This window comes from Lathyrus oleraceus, chromosome 2, assembly GCF_024323335.1.
Source record: "Lathyrus oleraceus cultivar Zhongwan6 chromosome 2, CAAS_Psat_ZW6_1.0, whole genome shotgun sequence".
NCBI classification, from domain to species: domain Eukaryota; kingdom Viridiplantae; phylum Streptophyta; class Magnoliopsida; order Fabales; family Fabaceae; genus Lathyrus; species Lathyrus oleraceus.
This window is the reverse complement of record NC_066580.1, coordinates 69,000,147-69,020,992: the sequence shown is the minus strand read 5'-3', so window position 1 is coordinate 69,020,992 and position 20,846 is coordinate 69,000,147. Positions and strand designations below refer to the sequence as shown.

Below are 20,846 nucleotides of genomic sequence, written 5' to 3'. Positions count from 1 at the left end.
GGTAATAGATGGCTTTTTCGACACCATTACCATCCTCTTGAGCCAACATGATCCCTAAAGTCTTGTCAGACGCAGATATATACAGTCTCATACTTTTATTTCTACAAGGGGGCGTCAGGATTGGTGGATGACTCAAGTATGATTTAATCTTATCAAATGATTCTTGTTGAGCCTGCCCCCATTCGAACCCGTCTTTATTGAGTCGAAGCAATGTTGAAAAATCTTGTGTCTGTATAACCCCAAATTTGACCTTAAGATCCCTCATGTTATCTCATCATATGCATTAGCATTGGGATCACAACTTGGCATCCTCCTTACCCCTCATTCATTGGGTTTGCATTGGGAGATATCACCAAGCACATTTGATTGTATCATACTCCATTTTTATTTATTTACTAACCAAAATACCAAAAATATGTCAATATATAGTTTGTTGCTTTTATAGGTAGTGTGTGTGCTCACCTATGCTTTATCAAGCTTATATCTAGGGTTTGACACCCTCAATGCAAGGATCTCAATCAAGAAATGGTTCACATTGGCTATAAGTATCATATATGGATCCCTTTGTTCTTCACATTTTATTTTTATCAATAAATCATTAAGAGTTTGGAGTTGGTTTGCCTTGGAAACCCTAATTCATCTAGGTATCTTGTGTGACTTCTTCAACAAGTTTCTTCAACAATTGATCAAAAATTTTAAGGGATACTTCATATTACATCATATTATGCATATATGATCCTCCAAGAGTCCCAAAAGTCAAGGGAATGTCAAGCTAGAAAGATGGTTCATGGTGGTTGACCACAAAAAGTCAACTGGTCCAAACTGGGGTTCCCTAGACCCTATCTCCTACACGTTTTGTCATATAAAAATGTTTCCAAGATAAACTTTACTAAAAATGACATCCCAAACAACTTTCATGTTGAATTCAAGCGCTAGTTTTGCTTGTAAAGTCATTTTTTATGGTGAAAGATTATAGGTCATTTTGTCTGAACCCTAGTTTAGATGTCAACTTCCTAAGACCATAACTTGCTCAATTTGTATGATATGAAGGACATTAAAATTGCATGATCAAATTCAAGATGTATAATTCAACTTTTATGTTGGGAGGAAATGCAAATTCAACTTGCAAATGCATGTGCCAAGAGGAAACATTATAGGTCATTTTGGGCCAATACCATTGAACACGTGATTTTCCTGAACTTCTAAAATGCATAACTCCTTCATGCAAAATCCAAATGAGGTCCAATTTGTGACCAAATTGAGGATGTTTGAAAGAGCTACAACTGTGATGAAGGAATGTTTCTCATTTTAAGTCCCTAGAAAAAGTTATTCAAAGTGGAAGAAGTGAACATTTGACTTGGGACTTAGAAAATTTTCAAATATGTTTGATTTCCCAAACTTCCACCTCAGGATTCATCATGATCCAAGCTTCAAATGAAATAGTGTTAAACATGAAAGTTGTTCCCCTTGATCCTACCTTTCTAAAAAGTCTAAGATCATCTCGTTTGGGTCAAAATTGAGGGACTTGCGCATGGCTTCGTTGTAGGAAGTGTTTTGGCAAGATTTGAATTCAAATGATCAAACTCTTTTGCATGCTTCCACATGATGGATTCAGTACACTTTGCAAACTAATTTGAAGTGGATTGCATCATTCCTAAGGCCCAAATCATTGCCCTTGCACCCAGGCAAAGAAGTTTCTAAAATTGGCCAAATTTCAAGTTGTGGAAATATCAAGTGCATTGCCTATTTAAACAAGCTCAAGGCTTCAGAATCATAATCAACACCTTGCCCAAGCTTTTCTAGACTGATTTAAACCCCCACTTCCATTAAATTTCTGAAGATTTCTCTTGAAATCGAGCTTGAACTTCATCTTCTATTTGGAAGTTCAAACTCCAGAAATTCACTTCCCTTTTCATCTCAATTGACTTCTACAAGCAAGAGGAAGAGAAAAGATAAAGCAATCAAATCCATATCAAGATCAAGTGGAATTGGATCAACTCGAAGGTGATTTTTCAGAAACTTCATCTCTTCGATTCTCTCTCAATTGTTCACCATTCTTTGTGATTTTTGGTTGTCTAAAGTCCTATCAATGTAGGCAAGAAGATTGAGTTGCTTTGAGGTCAAATCAAAACAACTCAGTTCATGATCCTCAAAATTCAAATCCCTGTATCTTTTTATATACTTGGAATTGGACAAAATTGAGGCCAGATTCGAGCTCCTGAGCATTTTTTATGTAAATCCATGTCTTGCTTTTTCATTTTGGTGATGGTTGATGGTGGACCAGTCCAGTGAGGTCCACCGGAGAAGAAGACCGGAGCCCTAGCTCCGGTGATGCGTTGTCATGCATCTCAGCCATAAGATCCAACTTATTTGTTTGAATCTCATGCGTTGCTTCTGATTACCATGTGTGTACACGCATTGACTTGGGAACATGTGGAACGCACGTTTCCATCCATCTGATATGCCACCTCAATTAATGGGGGAGATCAGATGACTCTTCTTTTTTTGAATTTCTGAATATTTTATTTAATTGCTTATTTTTAATTAATTCATATTAATTTCATTTTTAATCCAAAAAATATGGGACTTTCACCAAAAGAAATTCAAATATTTTCCTATTTCATTTTCTGAATAAAAATTATTTTTTGGATTAATTTTGGTATTTTTCATGAATTAATTGTTTTTGTGCATATTTTTAATTGTTTAAAAATACTTCTGACTTTTCAAAAATTATGATTTTTTTTGTCCAAGGTCCTATGACCTTCATTGTCCATGGATAAATCTCTTCGCCATTTATTTGGTGTTTTGAAGAGGTTTTAGGTTTTTGATCAAACATAATTTAATTTAAATGCATTTTAATTTGATTTTTAATTGATTAATTATGTAGAAATTGTGTTGAGCCATTTTTATTGACTTGTGGAGTTTGACTATGTGTTTGGATCTTGGTCAAGGTTGAGTTGACTTTTGTTGGATTAAAATCATTGGATTTAGGGGATTGATGAAATATATATTTCATCTCCCAAAATGAATGAATGATTTTAATTTGATAAAATTCCCCCCATGACCAATTTGTGTTTGTCTCATCTCCCCTCCCTCTTAATCTTCAATCCCATTTTATCATATTCCTTCCATTGACCAATGACGGCTCAATATCCTAAGGCTAATTGGTTCATTAATAACTTATGTTAGATGAACCAATACAAGTATGAATGAGATAAGTCCATCATTTGATCATTTTCTTTTTGAGTGTGGTATGTTTTAGGAGTATGGTTCATTATACCACATATCTAACATGCATTAACATAAAAATTTATATTGCCCAGCCTCAGATAGTTGTGACTTCTATATAAGTCCAGTTACGATTGCTTAACATAGCCCAAAAGGCATACCATTCTAGTAAGTGAGATTGTAAGTCTCCTCCCTTTCATGGTATTGTGTAGAAACTTGGCGTTTTTTCATTCCTTTGGAAGATGTCTTGGTTCAAGGATCCATGCTTGTGAATAGAGGATTGAGTGTTCTCCATAGAATGACTTAATCAATTGAAAAGCAAAACTTCACTAACATCTAACCAACTAACAATTTGACTAACTTTTATTATTATTGCTCTTAATTTCAAGTCATTTACTTTATGTACTTTAAATTCAAGTCATTTGTCATTTCATTTTCCATTTTACATATCATTTAACTTGTTTACGTTTATGCCATTTTTACTTTGCCCACTTGAGCCATATATTGCAATTGTATATATTTGTTTGTGTACCTTGTTTGTGTTTATGGTCTTAGGACCTTAAAATACACAATAAACAACGAAAATCCATAAAAAAAATGTTTGTGTGGACTGTTGGATTTGATATGAGCTTGGGACTTAGAATTAGGCAACATTTTGTATGCAAAAGGACTTGGCCAATGCCAACATTTCTGAAACCAAGTTATTATGGTTTGAGCTTTCATCTGATGCAAGTATTGGGATCCACTTGAGTTCATCTGCTACATGGTCTTGATACAAATGTTACTTTGAACCTATGTCTAATGCCTTATTCTGAGCCATTCAAGAAGTATGTCATCTGATACATGGGAAGATTAAGAAGAAGACTGTGAAGTTGCTAGCTTGGATGTGACTATCTTTATTTAACGTCTTGCTCTTCATTTTTCTACTTACTCATTGATATTGCTTGATTTAAATTCCAAGGGAAAAGTGGGTTTCTATATGACATTCTTGTCTATTGGATTTCATCCCATTGGTCAGATCTTTTCAACTCTCAACTTTTAAATTTGATGCCTAAGATTAGTCTCTTCATCTTCTCCCACTTCTTAAATTTCAAATCTCTCCCCCCTTTTAAAATCTTCTTTGCTTGTGATTTCTAAACTTAGACCTTATTGCAAATTAGAAACTTTGGCCTTATGCCATTGCATTTTTAAAATCTTTTCTTAATCAAACTTGTAAATGAACTTAACCATATTGACTTAAAATTTCAAAAGACAAAAAGAACTAACACTCATGCAAAATCTTTTAGGCCCTTTGTGCCTCTTTAAAATTGAAATTTTTGTTAAAACCAATCAACTCACTTTGAAGTTAATACCACGAACTACGAGGTTTTGATCCCTCATTTTTATATTGGTACGTAGGCACAAGTCTGAAGGTCTTGTCAAACACAAAAATATATTTAATGAATTCTTTTCTCATCCCCGCACTCTATTTATTGCAAACATCTTTTATACCAAAAACACATATACAATAAAAAAAGGCTCCCTAGGAGTACCTAGGACACTTTGGATGCTAACACCTTCCCTCTATGTAACCAACCCCCTTATCTGTAATCTGTGGCATTTTATTAGTTTTAATTTGAAAACTTCTTATCTTTGGGTTTTGTTCGTACTTTTTCCCTTTTCCTTTGGAAATGATAAAAGTGCGGTGGCGACTCTGGTTTTATTAACGTTAGGTTTTATCTATAGCTTAATGGTCATAAATTTACCGCTACAGTGTCTTCCCACTTAGGTTTGAGATGAATCTCCTAAGGAAATTTATCTTGTCTAGTAGTGACTATAATCCTTTCTTTGTTGATGGCGCTTTCGCTTCCATAATGGCCCTAGTCTTATTCTGGTTTATTTCAATCCCCTTCTTGTGGATCACAAAGCCTAAGAAATCCACAGCCTGCACACAAAAAGTGCATTTTAGAGGATTCATTTTCAGACCATGCTTTCTCATCCTTACAAAGGATATTTGAAGATGGTCAATGTGACTCTTCCCTGAAACAGACATAATGACAATATCATCTATATAGATTTGCATAAAAGTCTCTATAAAATCATGGAAGATCGAATTAATCGCTCTTTGGTAGGTTGCCCCAACATTTTTCAAACCAAAAGGCATCACCACCCATTCGTAGGTGCCAAAGGCTCCAGGGCATCAAAATGTTGTTTTTGGGACATCCTCTTCTGCAATAAATATTTGATTATACCCAGAATTTCCATCGAGCATGCTTAAATATTCATAGCCTGCAGCAGAATCGACTAGCATTTCTGCCACATGCATTGAATATTCATCCTTTGGGGTTGCAATATTTAGGTCTTTAAAATCTATGCAAACCCTCAAAGTGCCATTCTTTTTTACAACAGACACAATATTACCTAGCCATTCGACATACCTTGCCATGCGAATGAAATTGCAGCGAAGGAGCCATTCGACTTCTCCTTTAATCTTCGAAAGTATTGCTGGTGAAAATTGCCTTGGATTCTGCTTCACAGGCTTCTTTCCAGGCTTGATTGGCATCTTTAATTCGACCAACTCTCTGCTTAAACCAGGCATTTCATCATAGTCTCATGAGAAACAGTCCTTGAACTCTCTCAACAACTGGACTACTTCGACCTTTAGTTGAGGGTGGATATTGGCACTAATGTAACTTGGCATTTTTATCAATCCCTCTCCTAAGTCTACTTCTTCAAGGGGATCCTGAGCCAGCATTTTAATGTTTGTTGCTAGTGGATCCTTCTCGAAATCCAAAGGCTCATCATCATAGATAGCATCGAGTCTCTGGTCTTGCTCTTCGTTCTGACCTATGTCAAGTGGCATTGGGTCAAAGTCCTTCCAAGGACCTATTGGATGAGAAACTTCACTGGCTTCAACAACCATGTTTTTTACCTCGGCCTCTAAGGTCAATTGTTGCTTGTTTTCGGCTATGTAAGCCGAAACCCTTTTTAGCATCGTAAACTCATTCATCATTACTCAATTCACTTCCCCAACCAGTGGGTTCAATTCCAAACGCTCCTAAATATCCAAAGTCGTCTTTGCCTACTACTTCTCTATCCCAGCGAAAACAATCGTGAGGGTGCAGTGACAGGGAACAATAAGTGTTGTCATCAGGGGTGAATGCAAAATCGGTCTAATCACAGGGAGCTATGTGGGCCAAATGCTTGTTGAATTGGTGCCTGTCGATATGATTGATATGGGTTTTGAAGTACCCCTGATCCGCCTCTATGTTTTCCAAGATACCATCTGGGTGCCAAATTATTATCCTCTGGTGCATTGAGGATGGGACAGCTCCGACCCCATGTATCCACTCCCTTCCAAGCAACAGATTGTAGTTAGCCTTTGTTTCCACAATCATAAACATTGTGGATCTTGTGACCGTCCCTACGGTTAACTCGACTTGGATGACTCAAAGAGTGGAACCCATTTTACCTTCATAGTTGGCAAGCACCATATTATGAGGTTTGGCATCAGTATCATACTTGCCAATTTTCCTCAGCATTCGATGAGGCATTAAATTCACAGTCGCTCCATAGTCCACCAATATTTTATTAATGGGGATGTCTTCGAATTTTCCAGTATTGAAGAGGGGTTTGGGATGGCTTCTCATGGCCTCATTAGATCTCTCTAAGAAGGCATTTATCTCTTCAACGCAACCATTTCTCTCTCCGTGATGTTGTCGGTATCTTCGACTTCACTAATCCGATCGAATTCCCTATGTATCACAGACACCACCCCGAATATAATATCTAGCGAAGCTTATGACACTGAGTCGAAGTTGTCAGTCAGCATTTCATCTTCAGCAGCCACTTGATCATATCTTTCTCTATCCGTTTCTGTTGGATCATTGAGTTGTCTTTTGACGAAGCTTGAGTCTTCCCTTTACTGCGTAGGCACATTGGTGCTTGACTTAGCTTTGTCCTTCTCACCAACTTCTCTTCGGGCTTTCCTTCTTCTTTGTTCCCTCCGCCATTGAGACCTTGTCATAGGATTTTTCCCTTTATAGTTCTCAGATACATGGGAGGTTCTTTTATCAGCCCGAAATTCTTTACGGTAAGCTAGTGACGAACCCCTTTCGACTTCGAAGTTCTGCCATTTCCCTTAACCACATTTCCTGCCATCAGTTGGCTTGAGGCACTTTCCATTCGACCCTTCGACACTAGGTTTGGAGGAAGTGGGTTTAGTGGTCGGCCCTATTCGCTTGGCATCACCAAGTTTCACCATTGGCCGCCTTGGATCGTGATACCTCCTGGGGTCGAAAGCCCTTATGGGATGAACAACCTGATGATTTTGAGCATCCTTGCGACCGTCTTGGTGATTCACTCTCCTTACCCCTTCTAGATTTTGAGCTGCCTTATTTTTTAACACAACATTGCACCTAGGGCACAACATAACTTCTAATTTCTTCTTCTGACACCTTCGAAGGAAATCAGACAGCGTTTCATCCTCTTTAGGGAAGGAGATTTTGTTATATTCTTCCTGTCGACATTCATCATCAACTTCCATGGAGGTGTCTTGGGATATTTCGACCATATTGACCTCCATGTTGACATCTTCAATGATGTCCAACTTTTGGAATTGTAACTGAAGGACCTCAGCGGTTTCTTTAGTGATCATCATAAGCTTGGAACCTTCAGCGTCCTCAGCGTCAGAGACATCGCCATTTTTATTGGTGATATCTCCCACGGTTGTTTGAATGAAATCATTAAGATATTTCTGCTCGAAGTACTCAGAAACCTTTGCCATAACATGTTCTTTGACAATGTTTTCAGTGACTTCATTCATGTCGAAATCTTCACTGACTTCAACAAGGTTCACTTCTTCTGGCTCCGTGTAATGGGCCTTAGCTACTTGCAAATGGTCGGAGTCAATCTTCATCTGGCTCTGTGTTTTGTCATCGAATTTGAGTCTTCCTTCCTGGATGGCATTTTGCACAAGATCTCTGAAAAGAAAACATTGAGACATTTTATGACCCAGAAAACCATGGTATTTGCAAAACCCTCTTTTCTTTCTTTGTTCTAAAGGAGGTACTTTGGCACCCGGAGGTACTATCATTTGACCATCCTTAACTAACAAAAATTTTTTTGTCACATTTTGTAATGTCAAAAGTATAAGTTTTCTTGGGAAATTTGTCACTCTTTTTTGGTTCGACGGGGTTTTTTCCATTCGAAGGCGCCAAAACTTTACACGCATATGGTGGCCCTTGCGTCAATTCAACAAGGTCGATCTCGTTATCGTCAAAGTCTGAAAGTCCATGACAGGAACCTTCATAATCATTTTTGAAATCGACATAGGCTACCCTTTTACCTTTATTCGCCCTAGCCTTTTCTTCCTTCAAACGTTCTAACTGTCGAACCCTATCAGCCAGTTGGGCCATATCTTTTATATATTGGGTATCCAATTTCTTTCTAATCGAATAGTCAAGGCCCCCAACGGCCATTTCGACCAGTTCATGCTCTGGTATTTGTGTAAAACACCTAGCTTTGAGCAATCGAAACCTATTCAGATAATCATCAATTGGCTCAATAAACTTTTGTTTGATACTAGCCAATTCCTTCAAACTTATCTTTGTTTGTCCCATGTAAAACTGCTCATGGAACATTCTCTCTAGTTGGTTCCAAGTGTGGATCGAACTTTGAGGCAAAGTGATGAACCATGTAAAGGCATTCTTTGTGAGCGAAATTGGAAAAAACTTTATCTTAAGGCTCTCATTGTTTGACATGTCTCCTGCCTTAATCAAATATCTAGCCATGTGCTCGACAATGGATTCAGTAGTATCCCCGACAAACTTAGTGAATTTGGGGATTTTGGTTCTAGGGGTGCTTCTACCTGTAAGATATACTCTGACAGAGGTGATGTATAATTTGGTATTCGAGGGCCGAAATTTACCCCATTTCGAACCATAATCCTCTCGACCATGGCTGCTAGATTATTATTTGCTGCCAAATCGTCATATCGAACTTGTCATATGATATCATCGGTATTTTGGTTTCTATTTACCATTACTACCCTCGGTTTCCTGCATATTTGTGGTTCGATCCTAAGGGGTACTGCTCCTCCCCTTGATTTTATGGGATCTGGTTGATGGTAAGGTCTTCTTCAAAGGTAGCTTTCTGATTCTCTCTTGCCCAATCCCTAGGAGGGTGTCGCTGGTGCTGCGGTACACCAAGGAATTCAGACATTCGCGCCACCTGCGCTATCATCTGTTGATTCGACTGAGCCGTATTTTGAATAAGAGGATTCAATATGGTGGTTAAGGTTTGGGTTAACATTTGGACCATCTCATGGTTACTTTCGTCCATTTGTTGCCTCCATGCTGCTGCCGAGTTATCAGTAAGACTAGGTAAATGTGTCTAGTGCCTTAAACATGAAGATTGGTAGTTCAACCCATGTTAACCCTAGACCCTTGTACTGGAGAATTTATGTTAACCACTGGTTCTAAGAAAGTAGAACCAACATTGTGTAAATTGGACATCACTGAAGTCTACATTTTGTATGGCTGTTCTTGACTACCAAATGGTATTGAGAAACCAGGGGGTACCAAAGGCCTATTTTGAATATCTCTAATTGGTGGGGGAGTATGAGGATGTCCCCTAGGCCCAATGTAAGTTAAAATTGGTTCAGTATGGGAAATCGAATGCGTAGGCACCGAACTCACCATAGATTGAACTATTTCAGACACGTGCGTTGTGGCCGTGTTTGCCCCTATCGAAGAAGAAGGGGGTGTTATGTTACTGGTTGATGGATTTTGAGAGTTTTGGTTATCTTTCACATTTACATTTTCCATCCTCATATGGGATTCTCTCCTTGGTCGTTGTTCGTTGTTTATGGATACTTTACCACTTCTCAATAACATACAACGAATCCTTTCCCAACAAAAAAAAGGAAAAAAAATGACTTACCAACCAGAACTAAAAATAATTCAAAATGCTAGCATCGTCCCACTGGGTGTGCCAATTTGTTTACCTTAAAATTTTGTAAGCAACCGCCGATCTTCCAAATTTCTAAATTTGGTTACTCACAGGATCGATCAGATTGATCCTAGGACATGTGCTAATTGTTTTTGAATATGAGTTTTAATAATCATGAACACTTCAACAGTACTCGCGGGACTGGTGATTAAAACGTTACAGTAAAAGGCTAATATGGATTAAAGAGAGCAATTGAAAAAGACTATGATAATAACCAATTGGCAAAAGTAAGCGTTTAAAACAAATAAATCTTAAGACTGTAAAATGACGAAGTAAAAGAAGAGTGTTTGGAAGAAAGGAGTAAATAAATGTATTTGTGGAAGGAAAGTAAAGATAAATTTGTATTGCTTTAAAATAACTTAACAATGGTGTAAACAAACGTACATTCTATGATTTACGATTCTTCTTCACACGAATACTTGGTAAACTTACAGACTCTGTACACACTTTGACACCTCTATCCTAGCACTAAGACCCTTTATTTATACTAGATCGAAATAACCGTTTATGACGGCCCTTTAATCACGTCGAGACACATGGCGCCTTGCATGGATGTAACTATCCATTATGCTCCATGTGTACCTTTAACAATTTTTAGATGAGAGCATAATTCCCTCCTTTATTTGAATTTTGAATCCCCAATCGAAAGTCGTCTTCAACCACTTTAAGAGATATTTCTAAAGTCTCAACTACATGCTGACTCTTATTACCCTCATTGAGTCGAAGCACCTCTACTTGGTCAAACATCACCTCCTGGTCGAAAACATCTCTACACAGGATTTCTGTTTTGGTAACTCTTTAATGGGCGTCGGAATTATGAGCTAACAAAAAGGAAGAATCGTAATTTGATTTGGACATAACTATATTCTTGAATAAAAACCCAAACATTGTTTAATGTTTTAGCTAATAACTACTTCGAAGAATAGTTTGTTAATTTATTTGCAGAGTTAAGTTTATAAGATCAGAATGTAAGATACCGGTTTCTGAAGAAATTGTCTATTATTTGAGTCCGAAAAACTTTCACGCTGATGATTAAGAGAGATCTCAACCAGAAATCAGAATCAAGCATCAAGTATTCAAGGTTTTGAAAACCAGAATCTGAACTTAGCATCAAGATTCAAATTCCACGGTAATCAGGCTCTAAAAGAAAATTTCAAAGAGAGCTAGAATTCAAGGTTATGAAGTTTCTTCAAAATATTTCAACCAAGCTTTTGAAGTGAAGCTCATCATAATATTGATGTTAACAAACTAGTACTATGGACAACATCAAGCAATTTCTGATGACAAACCAGATTCTGATGGAAAATCATTCAGGTACTTCAAAAAGGTTAATCAGGAAAGTGCTATTTTATTCTGATTTTATCTTTTTAGGATTATACATCTCAGGGGGAGCTTTAGGCTTCTGTAAGATGTATCCTTTTGTGATTACCCTGTACAAAACTGTTCATCAAAGTACATGTTTTTGTCATCATCAAAAAGGGGTAGATTGTTAGAACAAGATTTGGTTCTACATCTATACCTTGAGTTTTGATGATAATAATGTTGTATTTGTGTGAGAACAATATTGGTACCCTAATGGTTTGTTATTGTGTAGCTTTAACAACCAGTTCTTATTATGAGTGTATGACGTGAAACACCATCTGTTTCGGAATAATTCTGCTCCAAATTCCACTTCTGCACTAATCATGAGAAGTTCTGAAAGATATCAAGTTGTTGTTGCAATGTTCTTTCTGCTTCTGTTATGATTCACTCCTGAGAAGTTTCTGAAGAGACGCTAGGTTGCTGTTGCAATGTTCTCTCCACTTCTGCTTATGGACATGACTCTGGTTATCAAGCTTCTAAAGAATGGAAAGCTTGTGAAGTTTTGTTACTTAGCTGAAGATTCTGAAGATCTCAAGCCAGAAGTTTAGGTTATTAGGGTTCTGACTATAGACTCTGAAGACTCTGAAGATACTGAAGGTCTCAAGCCAAACTGCTGACGTTGTCAAGGTTTTGACCGAAGATTCTGAATCTAACTTTTTGTTTCTTCATTTCATTCTTCAACAACTTTCATTAGAAGCCAATGAACTTGAAGATAAGATCAAATAGGTACGTGATCAAATAGTACATAATACAAATCAAATATTTTTTCCACTACCTGATTTCGTGGGCAAGGACAGTATGCCGTATCACTCCTTTCACCATCCAACAGTGAACGACCACTATATTTGGTTTTCCCATTCTTCCCTCCAACGATCTCCTTCTTATGCTATATAAGTAGGACTTGGAGACTTGAAGAAAAAAAGAAGAATACTGAAGCACTGCAAAACTTGACAAAGTTTATTTGTGAAAATCTATCATTTTTCTATACAATTTTTCTTTAAGTATTTTTTATCATTTGTGTAAAATCTGCTTGTGTAGAATCAACTTGTAACACACAAAATATTATTCAAATTGTTTATATGATTCCTTAAGGAGACTAGGGTATAGTTAGATTCTTAAGAAGACAAAGAAAGTTGTTCTTTGTGAGTCCTTAAGGAGACTAGGGTATAGTCATATCCTTGAGAAGACAAAGAAGGTTATTCTTTGTGATTATTGTAATTAGTTGATTATACTTGATTAAGTCCTTGTGTATAAAGAAAAATCACCTTGGCGGGTGGACTGGAGTAACTTTGAGTATCAAGCGAACCAGGATAAAAATACTTGTATTTTTATCTCTTTGTTATTAACTTGTAAGTGGTGTTCTTGAGTTGGAAAAAAAAATTGGTTTGTAAAACCCAATTCAAACCCCTTTTTTGTGTTTTTCATACCTTTAACACTGCCTATCATCTTTTCCCAAAAGAAAGGTTATAGAGTGTCCATGAACAATCCAGTCAGTTCTTTCTCTATCAATGGGGGCTCCATCCGGGTATCAAACTCTCTCCAGCATTGAGAGTATTCTTTGAAAGGCTCTTTATCCTTTTGAGACATGTTCTGGAATTGACAGCGATTTGGGGCCATGCCTAGATTATACTTATACTGCTTCAAGAAAGCGTCAACCAAGTCTGGCCAGCTTTGGATATGACTCTTTTCAAGTCCCATATACCATTTCATTGAAGCTCCACTTAAGCTGTCATAGAAGCAATGAATGAACAATTTGTCGTTATTGGTATATGTAGCCATATTATGGCAATACATCACCAAATAGATTTTCAGACAGGTGTGCCCCTTGTGTTTTTAAAATTCTGGAGTTTTGAATTTGGAAGGCATAACCAAGTCTGAAACTAAGCACATGTCCATTGTAGAAGATACAAAAACATCATTACCTTCCACAACGCTTTACCTCTTCTCTAGAGTCTAACATTACTCTCTAACTTCTTCAATATTCCGGCTTCTCCTTGGATTTCACTTTGGGGACCAGCAACATGGTACATAAAGCTAGTATCTTCATAAGCAGCTTGAGGAACAATCTGCATGATAGGTTGAAATTCAGTGATTACTGAAGTTAGGATTACTGGCAGTGCATATGGGCTAGCCCTTGGAGTATTTACAAAGGGTGGCGAGTAATTCGGTGGTAATCCAAATTATGGACAAGAAGCAACCAACCTCAGGGGAGGTATGTGGTCAATAATAAAATTGGGGATTTCAGAGATGATAGTCCTCTGAGGTTGAGCGTCCCTAGAAGTTAAGGCTTGTAGCATCTCCATGATCTTGATCACATTTCATTTCAACTTATCAATGTCTTCCCTAAATCTTTCATTATATAACTCTTGATTAGCCATTCTTCTTTTAACATTGTCCATAGTTCCAGACTTGTGTTGAGGAATCATTTTGATGGTGGCTCAACAAATCTGAAGATGAGAATAAATGAAATGAATTTTTTGACAACTTAAATGCATGCATGAAGCATAATGAAAAGGAATGCAATGGTATGCAAATGGATGCGATAAGATGCCATATATTTTTTCAGGTACAAAGTCTCATAATTTCGAGGTACAAATGGAAGATAAATCTGATTGCCAAGAATATTTTCCGCTTATGGAAAGTTATTTGTCGGGCATCAACTCCTTCAAGGGAATCTATTATTAGTAAGATTTTTGTATCAACCCCGTAAGAAATACATCTCGTAGACCCATACTATGCAACCATCGACTTCGGGGTTCTAGACAAGGTTCCCAGAGTCACAGATTCATCAAGAATGTTTTCCGCTTACAGAAAATTACTTTTCGAGCGTCAACTCCATCAAGGGAATCTCTTATGAGTGAGGTTCTCGTATCAACCCTTACGAGAAATACATCTCCATGTTTCGCACTACGAAACCATCATTCCTAGTTGACTAAAGGTTCAATGTTCTACAAGGGTCCTTAGAGTCACATATCCTAATGAAAACATTGAAGCTTACGGAAAATCATTTGTTGGGCAACAACACTCTCAAAATAATATACTCTAAGTGAAGTTCTCGTGTCGACCCTTATGAGAAATACATCTCAGAGACCCACACTACACAACCATCATACTATCTTGCGTTTGTACTCTAGACTCGATTAGAGAGTTTTTCCCGTAATGTGTGAAACAATCAGAGTATCCATATCAATAGCTCATGGAAACCATACAACAAATATATGATATATTAAAGAACAACATAAGACATACACAAAGGCAAAGGATAGAAGAAAGCGAGTTAACAAAGCTAACAAATATCACAACTCGAACTAAAAAGGCTCGATTCTCTCTAGCTTGGAGCATAAAATCCTCAGCAGAGTTTCCATCTATCGCATCTTGAAAAACATGATCCTTCACATGGTGTCCGCACACTCGTGGGAAAAAAATTATGTTTGAACAAACTCTCCATCGAACATTATTTATTCCAAAAAGGAAAGGGAAAATATTTATAAACCCTTAAAATAAATGGAAGATGGTCGTTGCAACCAAATTTGGGTTCGGGAGTCGCTTACGCAAGAGGAAGGTATTAGCACCCCTCAAGTCCTTGTACTCAACAAGAACCATTAGTTAGATTTGCAATTTAATGTTATCTATTGGTAATAGTTTTCTTCGAGTGGTAATATATTAAAGAGAAAAAAGAAAGGGGTCACAATTTTTTTTATTAATGTGCGTGATGAGATTGTGGGTCTCACTCCTACGTTTCTCTAGGTGCGATGGAGAACTCAAGGCTACGTAGTTTTTGGTAGCAAATATTTGTGTGTTAATTAGTATATTTTAGCGAAAGATTCTCAAGTCACATTCGAACGGAAAACATTGTTGCCCAAAACATGGATAATTGAATATTTGCATTACTTCAAGAACGAATGACTTAATCTGGATCAACATTATTTATGCCATCATCACATTCAGGTGTAAAATGTTTGATATTCTCATGCGAAAATGCTATTTGCATCATCGCTAAATGGATGTGGCGTCTTTCGTTTTTGAAAGGGTTTTGAATTGAAAGCCAAAAGGAAAAAGGTTTTAATGTGTTGAAATTGATTTTAGGCTTGGAAGACGAGCATTTATAACTTACAAGCGATTACCACTTGGGACTAATACTTGAGACTATTACTAGACCTTTCACCTAGGTGGTCTTTTTCTTCCAATTTATTTGCAAAAATGTTCGAATATTTACAAGTGTTTTGAATGAAAGACAAACACTTGAGTTTGCAAGCTATTGCAACTTGGGCTTAGTGTTCAGGACTATGACTGAACCTTTCACCCATGTAGTCTTTTTCTTTTGATTTATTACGAAAAGGAGACGCATTTGGAACTTGTCGAAAGACGAGTGTTAATGACTTACAAGCGATTACCACTTGTGTCTAACACTCAACGCTATTACTAGACATTACACCCAGGTAAGCTTTTTCTTACGATTATTGTTTGAAATAGTCAAAGTATGAGTTAGTCATTTTGAATTTGATTGAAAAAAAAACTTGACGTTGGGTCAAACATTTGATTAGCATTGCGGAGCGAATTGTGAAAATTGTTTTGAATTTGTTTGAAATTGACGAGGGAGTGACGAAATGCTTTGAAAATTACTTAATGTTGACCAAGTGTTTTATTTTGAAGAGATTGATTTTTAATCGTCGCTTATTTTCTTGTATTAACAATCATGCATTAGCTAAAGAAATAATAAAATAAACTAAAGCAATAAAAATAAAAGTAATAAAAATAAATGGGAGAGAGATACCCTATCAATACATAATGTATGAGCAATTAATGGAAATAAAATAAAATACGAAAAGTAAAATATATAAAGCACAAAGAAATAATAATAAAAGGGATATGGATGCACTATCAACACATGAGTAGTCACACCCCAATTTTGCTCCACTCTTTTTCACTTTTCCATATGGCCGATGCTTAAATCATCTGAATCTATGGTTATCGAGTTACCCAATTTGGTCATTCGTTTTAGCGTTTCATTAATCACAATTCGCATGATTCGTTAATGGGCCAAAGGTTCGATAATAATGGAATTAATCAGTCTAAATGGATTTTTGAGGCGAATATTATTTGGTAATTATTCGGGTGTATTTTCCATATTACTTGTGGTTCAGATTATCTCTTTATTTGAGATTCATGACTAGTAGAGGTAAGATTGATTGAATTCAAAGAAAAGGGCAAAGTTGAAATAAGGAGAAGATTTTATTCATTTATTATTATAAATTCATGGTACAATGCATATTGCTTGAGATAGAAATCAAAATAATGGATTACAATGAAATAGGGTTAAAAAAAATGCATCTTTAGGATACCATTGACTTTTGGGTCAAACAATTGACTTTTTGGTCAACTGTTAACTTTTGGTCAATTATTGACCATTGACTCGGTTTTGACTCATGAATATTCCTAGACCTATTCTATAAGCATTTGATCAAATGATTCATCATTATTCATCAAAAATGACTGACGTCATGATTATGTCAAATGTTAATCTTCAACAAATTCTATCTTCCACCAAACTTCACTTTCATGGCTTGTTCTTCACTTTCCATTATTTCTTCAAGTTCATTCTTCCACTACAATGTTCACTTTGCTACAAGGAAGAAGGTACACCAAGTTAGACATTCATATCATGAATCTAAGACTCAAGAAAACTTGGAAACATTCTGCACTATGTAGTGATTCCAAGACTTATTTGATCAATACTTTTCAACATTGATTCATGCCCAAAAATTCAGAATTTAATTCATGAGTTTACATTATTTTAAAGTGCTTATTTTCAACACAAAATCACTTCTCAAAAGCACTTAAAGTCGTGAGATAATTAATCAAAAATTCAAGGCAAAAGTGGTAAAAAAATCAAAGGCAAAATCATTAAAAAAATTCCAAGTTTCATGCATAATTACTAATGACCTTTTGCCTTACATTCCAACTTGATATTTTTGCAAAAAACAAGCATCAGGAGGTAGATGTGGTATGTACTTCCTATATCCAAACTAACGCAACCATCTATCAGATAAGTATAATACAAATGTTCCATACCATTACAAGCATATATCATCAAATGGCCGATGATGTCTATGATTCTCAAAAGGGCGCCAAATGGCATCAGCGGATGTCAATCCATCCAACACAGGCCTGAGCGTATCAACCTTGTGTGCGCCTTTCTTGTACATCCATTTCACCGCCCTAGGAAGTGGACTACCAATGCTAGCAATTTTAGAAAATCCTCTATTGCCAACAGTTAGAAAATACTCATGAATCCAACACTATTACATAACATGAATATTATCAATTAAAATTATTATAAATAAGTTAATATAAGTTAAAATAAAATTAAAATAAAACATTTGTACCTGTATCAGAGAGGCATACCCCCCAAGTTGCTTCCAAGTATAAAAGGAAGCATCTCCTAGATATCTATAGTGTGTGACATGTGCAGTTGCCCCCAACAATATCTACTACCTCCAGGAATGTCCCTAAATAGTGATAAATAGTTTGCTTCTACAAGAGTAAAAGTCTTATCGGAAAAAATGGTGTAACCTACCAAAAACAACAACATATAGGCTCTAACTGCACAATCAAATCTACTCTCAGCTTGTTGACATGTAAAAATCATCTCCAACCAATCCAACCTATAATAAGTAACTCTACAACTACGAACTCTTCAGTTGTCTCCTCCAACGAAACACCCAACATATCAATAGCCTGAGCAATATTATCAGAATTAGTGAAACCACATGTAGGGTTACAGAACCCCTTACACAATAAATGAATAAGACAAGAAACATTATCCAATGTAATGGTCATCTGTTAGAAGCCCAAAAGTGCTTATTTGAGCTATCATATGTGGGCATCTTTCACTCTTTTTCCTTGCTAAAATTGTCAAAACCACATTCGTTTTACATGGAATGCATTACATTGATAAACAAGCTTGGTGCCTTTGATTTGTGTGTTATTGTGCAGGAAAAAGGCATGAACTAATTGAAAATGAAGACACAAGAAAATTGGCAAAGGAACCAAAGAATACAAGCATTTCATCAGCCAGCTCGCTAGGCGAGGCTGTGGCGAAGCATTGGTTCGCTAGGCGAGTTCCTGGCGAAAAGCTCCAGTAAATTGTCAAATTAATTCGCTAGGCGAGCTGAAGGCGAAGGTGGTAGCGAGTTCATTCTGTTTTGGTGAAAAGCGCAGCCAGCACTCACTCGCTAGGCGAAGCTCTAGCGAATCCCCAGCGAGCATTCCAGTAGCAAAACCTCTCAACCTCGCTGGGGCGAAGGTTGAAGCGTATGTTCGCTAGGCGAAGGTATGTTCGCTAGGCGAACATGACAGTTCTGCAGGCCCTGTTTTCTCTGGGCGCAGGGGCCTTATGTGCCCATTTTAGACCCTCGCTAGGCGAGCCATTCTGCTCGCCTAGCGAACATGACAGCCCAGCAGTGGTCTATAAGTAGCAGGTGCCACTTTTGAGCACCATACCTTAGTTTTACCTCATTTTTCCACTTTTGTACTTTCTTCTAGATATTTTTGCAGCATTGTTCTTGGGAGCTTTTATGCCCTAATTTTCATTTCTCTTCATCTTAGAACAATCTTCTACAAAAAGAAGGTGGATTCCCATCCAACTTCGATTATCCGACTTGGATGTTGATCAACCTTCTTTCCTTACTTGCCGACCAAGCTACCATGAAAATGAGTAGCTAAGTCATCCATTTGTCAAGGTTAGATGTAGGTGATTACTAGCTTTGTGTGTAAATGTAAGGATCCTCAGATGTAAACTCTTTAATGGTAAATATATGATGAAAACTTTGTTTCTATTTAAAACTCTTTGTGTTGGTTTATGATCGAGAGATGTTTACCGACTCTTGACCTAGGTTTTCATCCAAACTTGTTTGTTAGCTAGAGATAGTAATGAATGATTTTGTTCACCATAAGGTTGAACCAAAAAGTTGTCATTTTGATAGATTGTGTTCGAGAGAAACAATGGATCAAAATGGCAAAACTCACAATGTGTGTTCGAGAGAAACATATTGAGAGGACTTTGTGAAATTATTTATCATCTAAAGGAGTTTATAAGATTGTTGACCGAGCAAATACATGCAAAGTGATCATTGAAACCTAACTTTGACAATATTTCTCATTTAATCAAACCATAACTTTTACCGCAATTTATTACTTTTTATGCAAGATAACTTGATTAAAACCAAAACCCTATTGTTACATTGAGCTAAGATTAATACAACCATCGAACGGCGGTGATATCTTACAATCCCTGTGGATACGATAACAAAAACCCGACACGAAATATACTTTCAACAAAATGGCGAGCATCGCAATGGTTGTTTAAGTTTTAGCTTGTGAATTTTTGACTTGTACTTGTAATTTGTTTGGTTTAGTGTGCAGCTTACGTTTTATGCGAGGGCAAATCCCTGTGGACGAACTTCTTTTTGATCCTGAGATCGAGAGAACCGCAAGGAGGCTCAATAGCAAAACGAGACGTAGGAGGCAACAGGCTAGACAACGCCAAGAGCAAGGAGAAAGTTCTTCAACCACAAATCCACAACCATTCGAACCAAACATGGAGCCACAACCACCACCACCTATTTCTACTCCATGCATCAATAGTCCAAGGAACACCGCTCAGTTTGCCAACCACACAGGAAGGCAAGCTGAGATGAAAACGGGAACTCTGAATTTATTATATGGGAGTCCATTCACCGGAATGGACCATGAAGACCCATTTGCTTTTCTCACAAAATTTTATGAGATAGCATTGGCTGCCGGAGTGGATCAGGCTCAGGAGCTTCCGTTGTTCAGACGATTATTTCCCCACGCTTTGCTCGGTAAAGCGAAGGATTGGTACCTAGATCAAACACCAGCCGTAATGACAGACTGGAACGTGTTAGAAGAGAAATTCATAGAAAGATTTTTCTCCCATAACCGATTCATGGAATCAAAGACGGCCATCTCGGTGTTTTCTCAAGGAACCAGTGAATCTTTGAATGAAGCGTGGGAAAGATTCAAGTCCATGCTTCGGAAATGTAAAGGGCATGGATTTGATGAAATGACTCAAATCCATATCTTCAGAAATGGACTTCAACCAAACTACAAAACGTTGTTGAATGCTACCTCGGGTGGCTCTTTATTGTCAAAAAGTGCCGAAGAAGCCACGAACATTATAAATCGAATGGCTTTGAATGATCTTCAGAGTCAAAGTCGAGGAAATTCTTTGAAGAAGGCGGGAG

The 20,846-nt window shown here is 37.1% G+C and overlaps 1 protein-coding gene across 1 annotated transcript; it reads right to left on the bottom strand.

Moving 5' to 3' along the window:
• Positions 1-8,312: 8,312 nt before the first annotated feature.
• LOC127121956 (uncharacterized) lies at positions 8,313-8,999 on the bottom strand. The gene has a single exon (XM_051052377.1). The coding sequence runs from the start codon at positions 8,997-8,999 to the stop codon at positions 8,313-8,315; it is 687 nt and encodes a 228-aa protein (XP_050908334.1).
• Between the last annotated feature and the right edge of the window lie 11,847 nt (positions 9,000-20,846).

Bases quoted from the DNA above. Each gene is read 5' to 3' on its own strand.
- LOC127121956 (XM_051052377.1), bottom strand. From the start codon at position 8,999: ATGGCTAGATATTTGATTAAGGCAGGAGACATGTCAAACAATGAGAGC.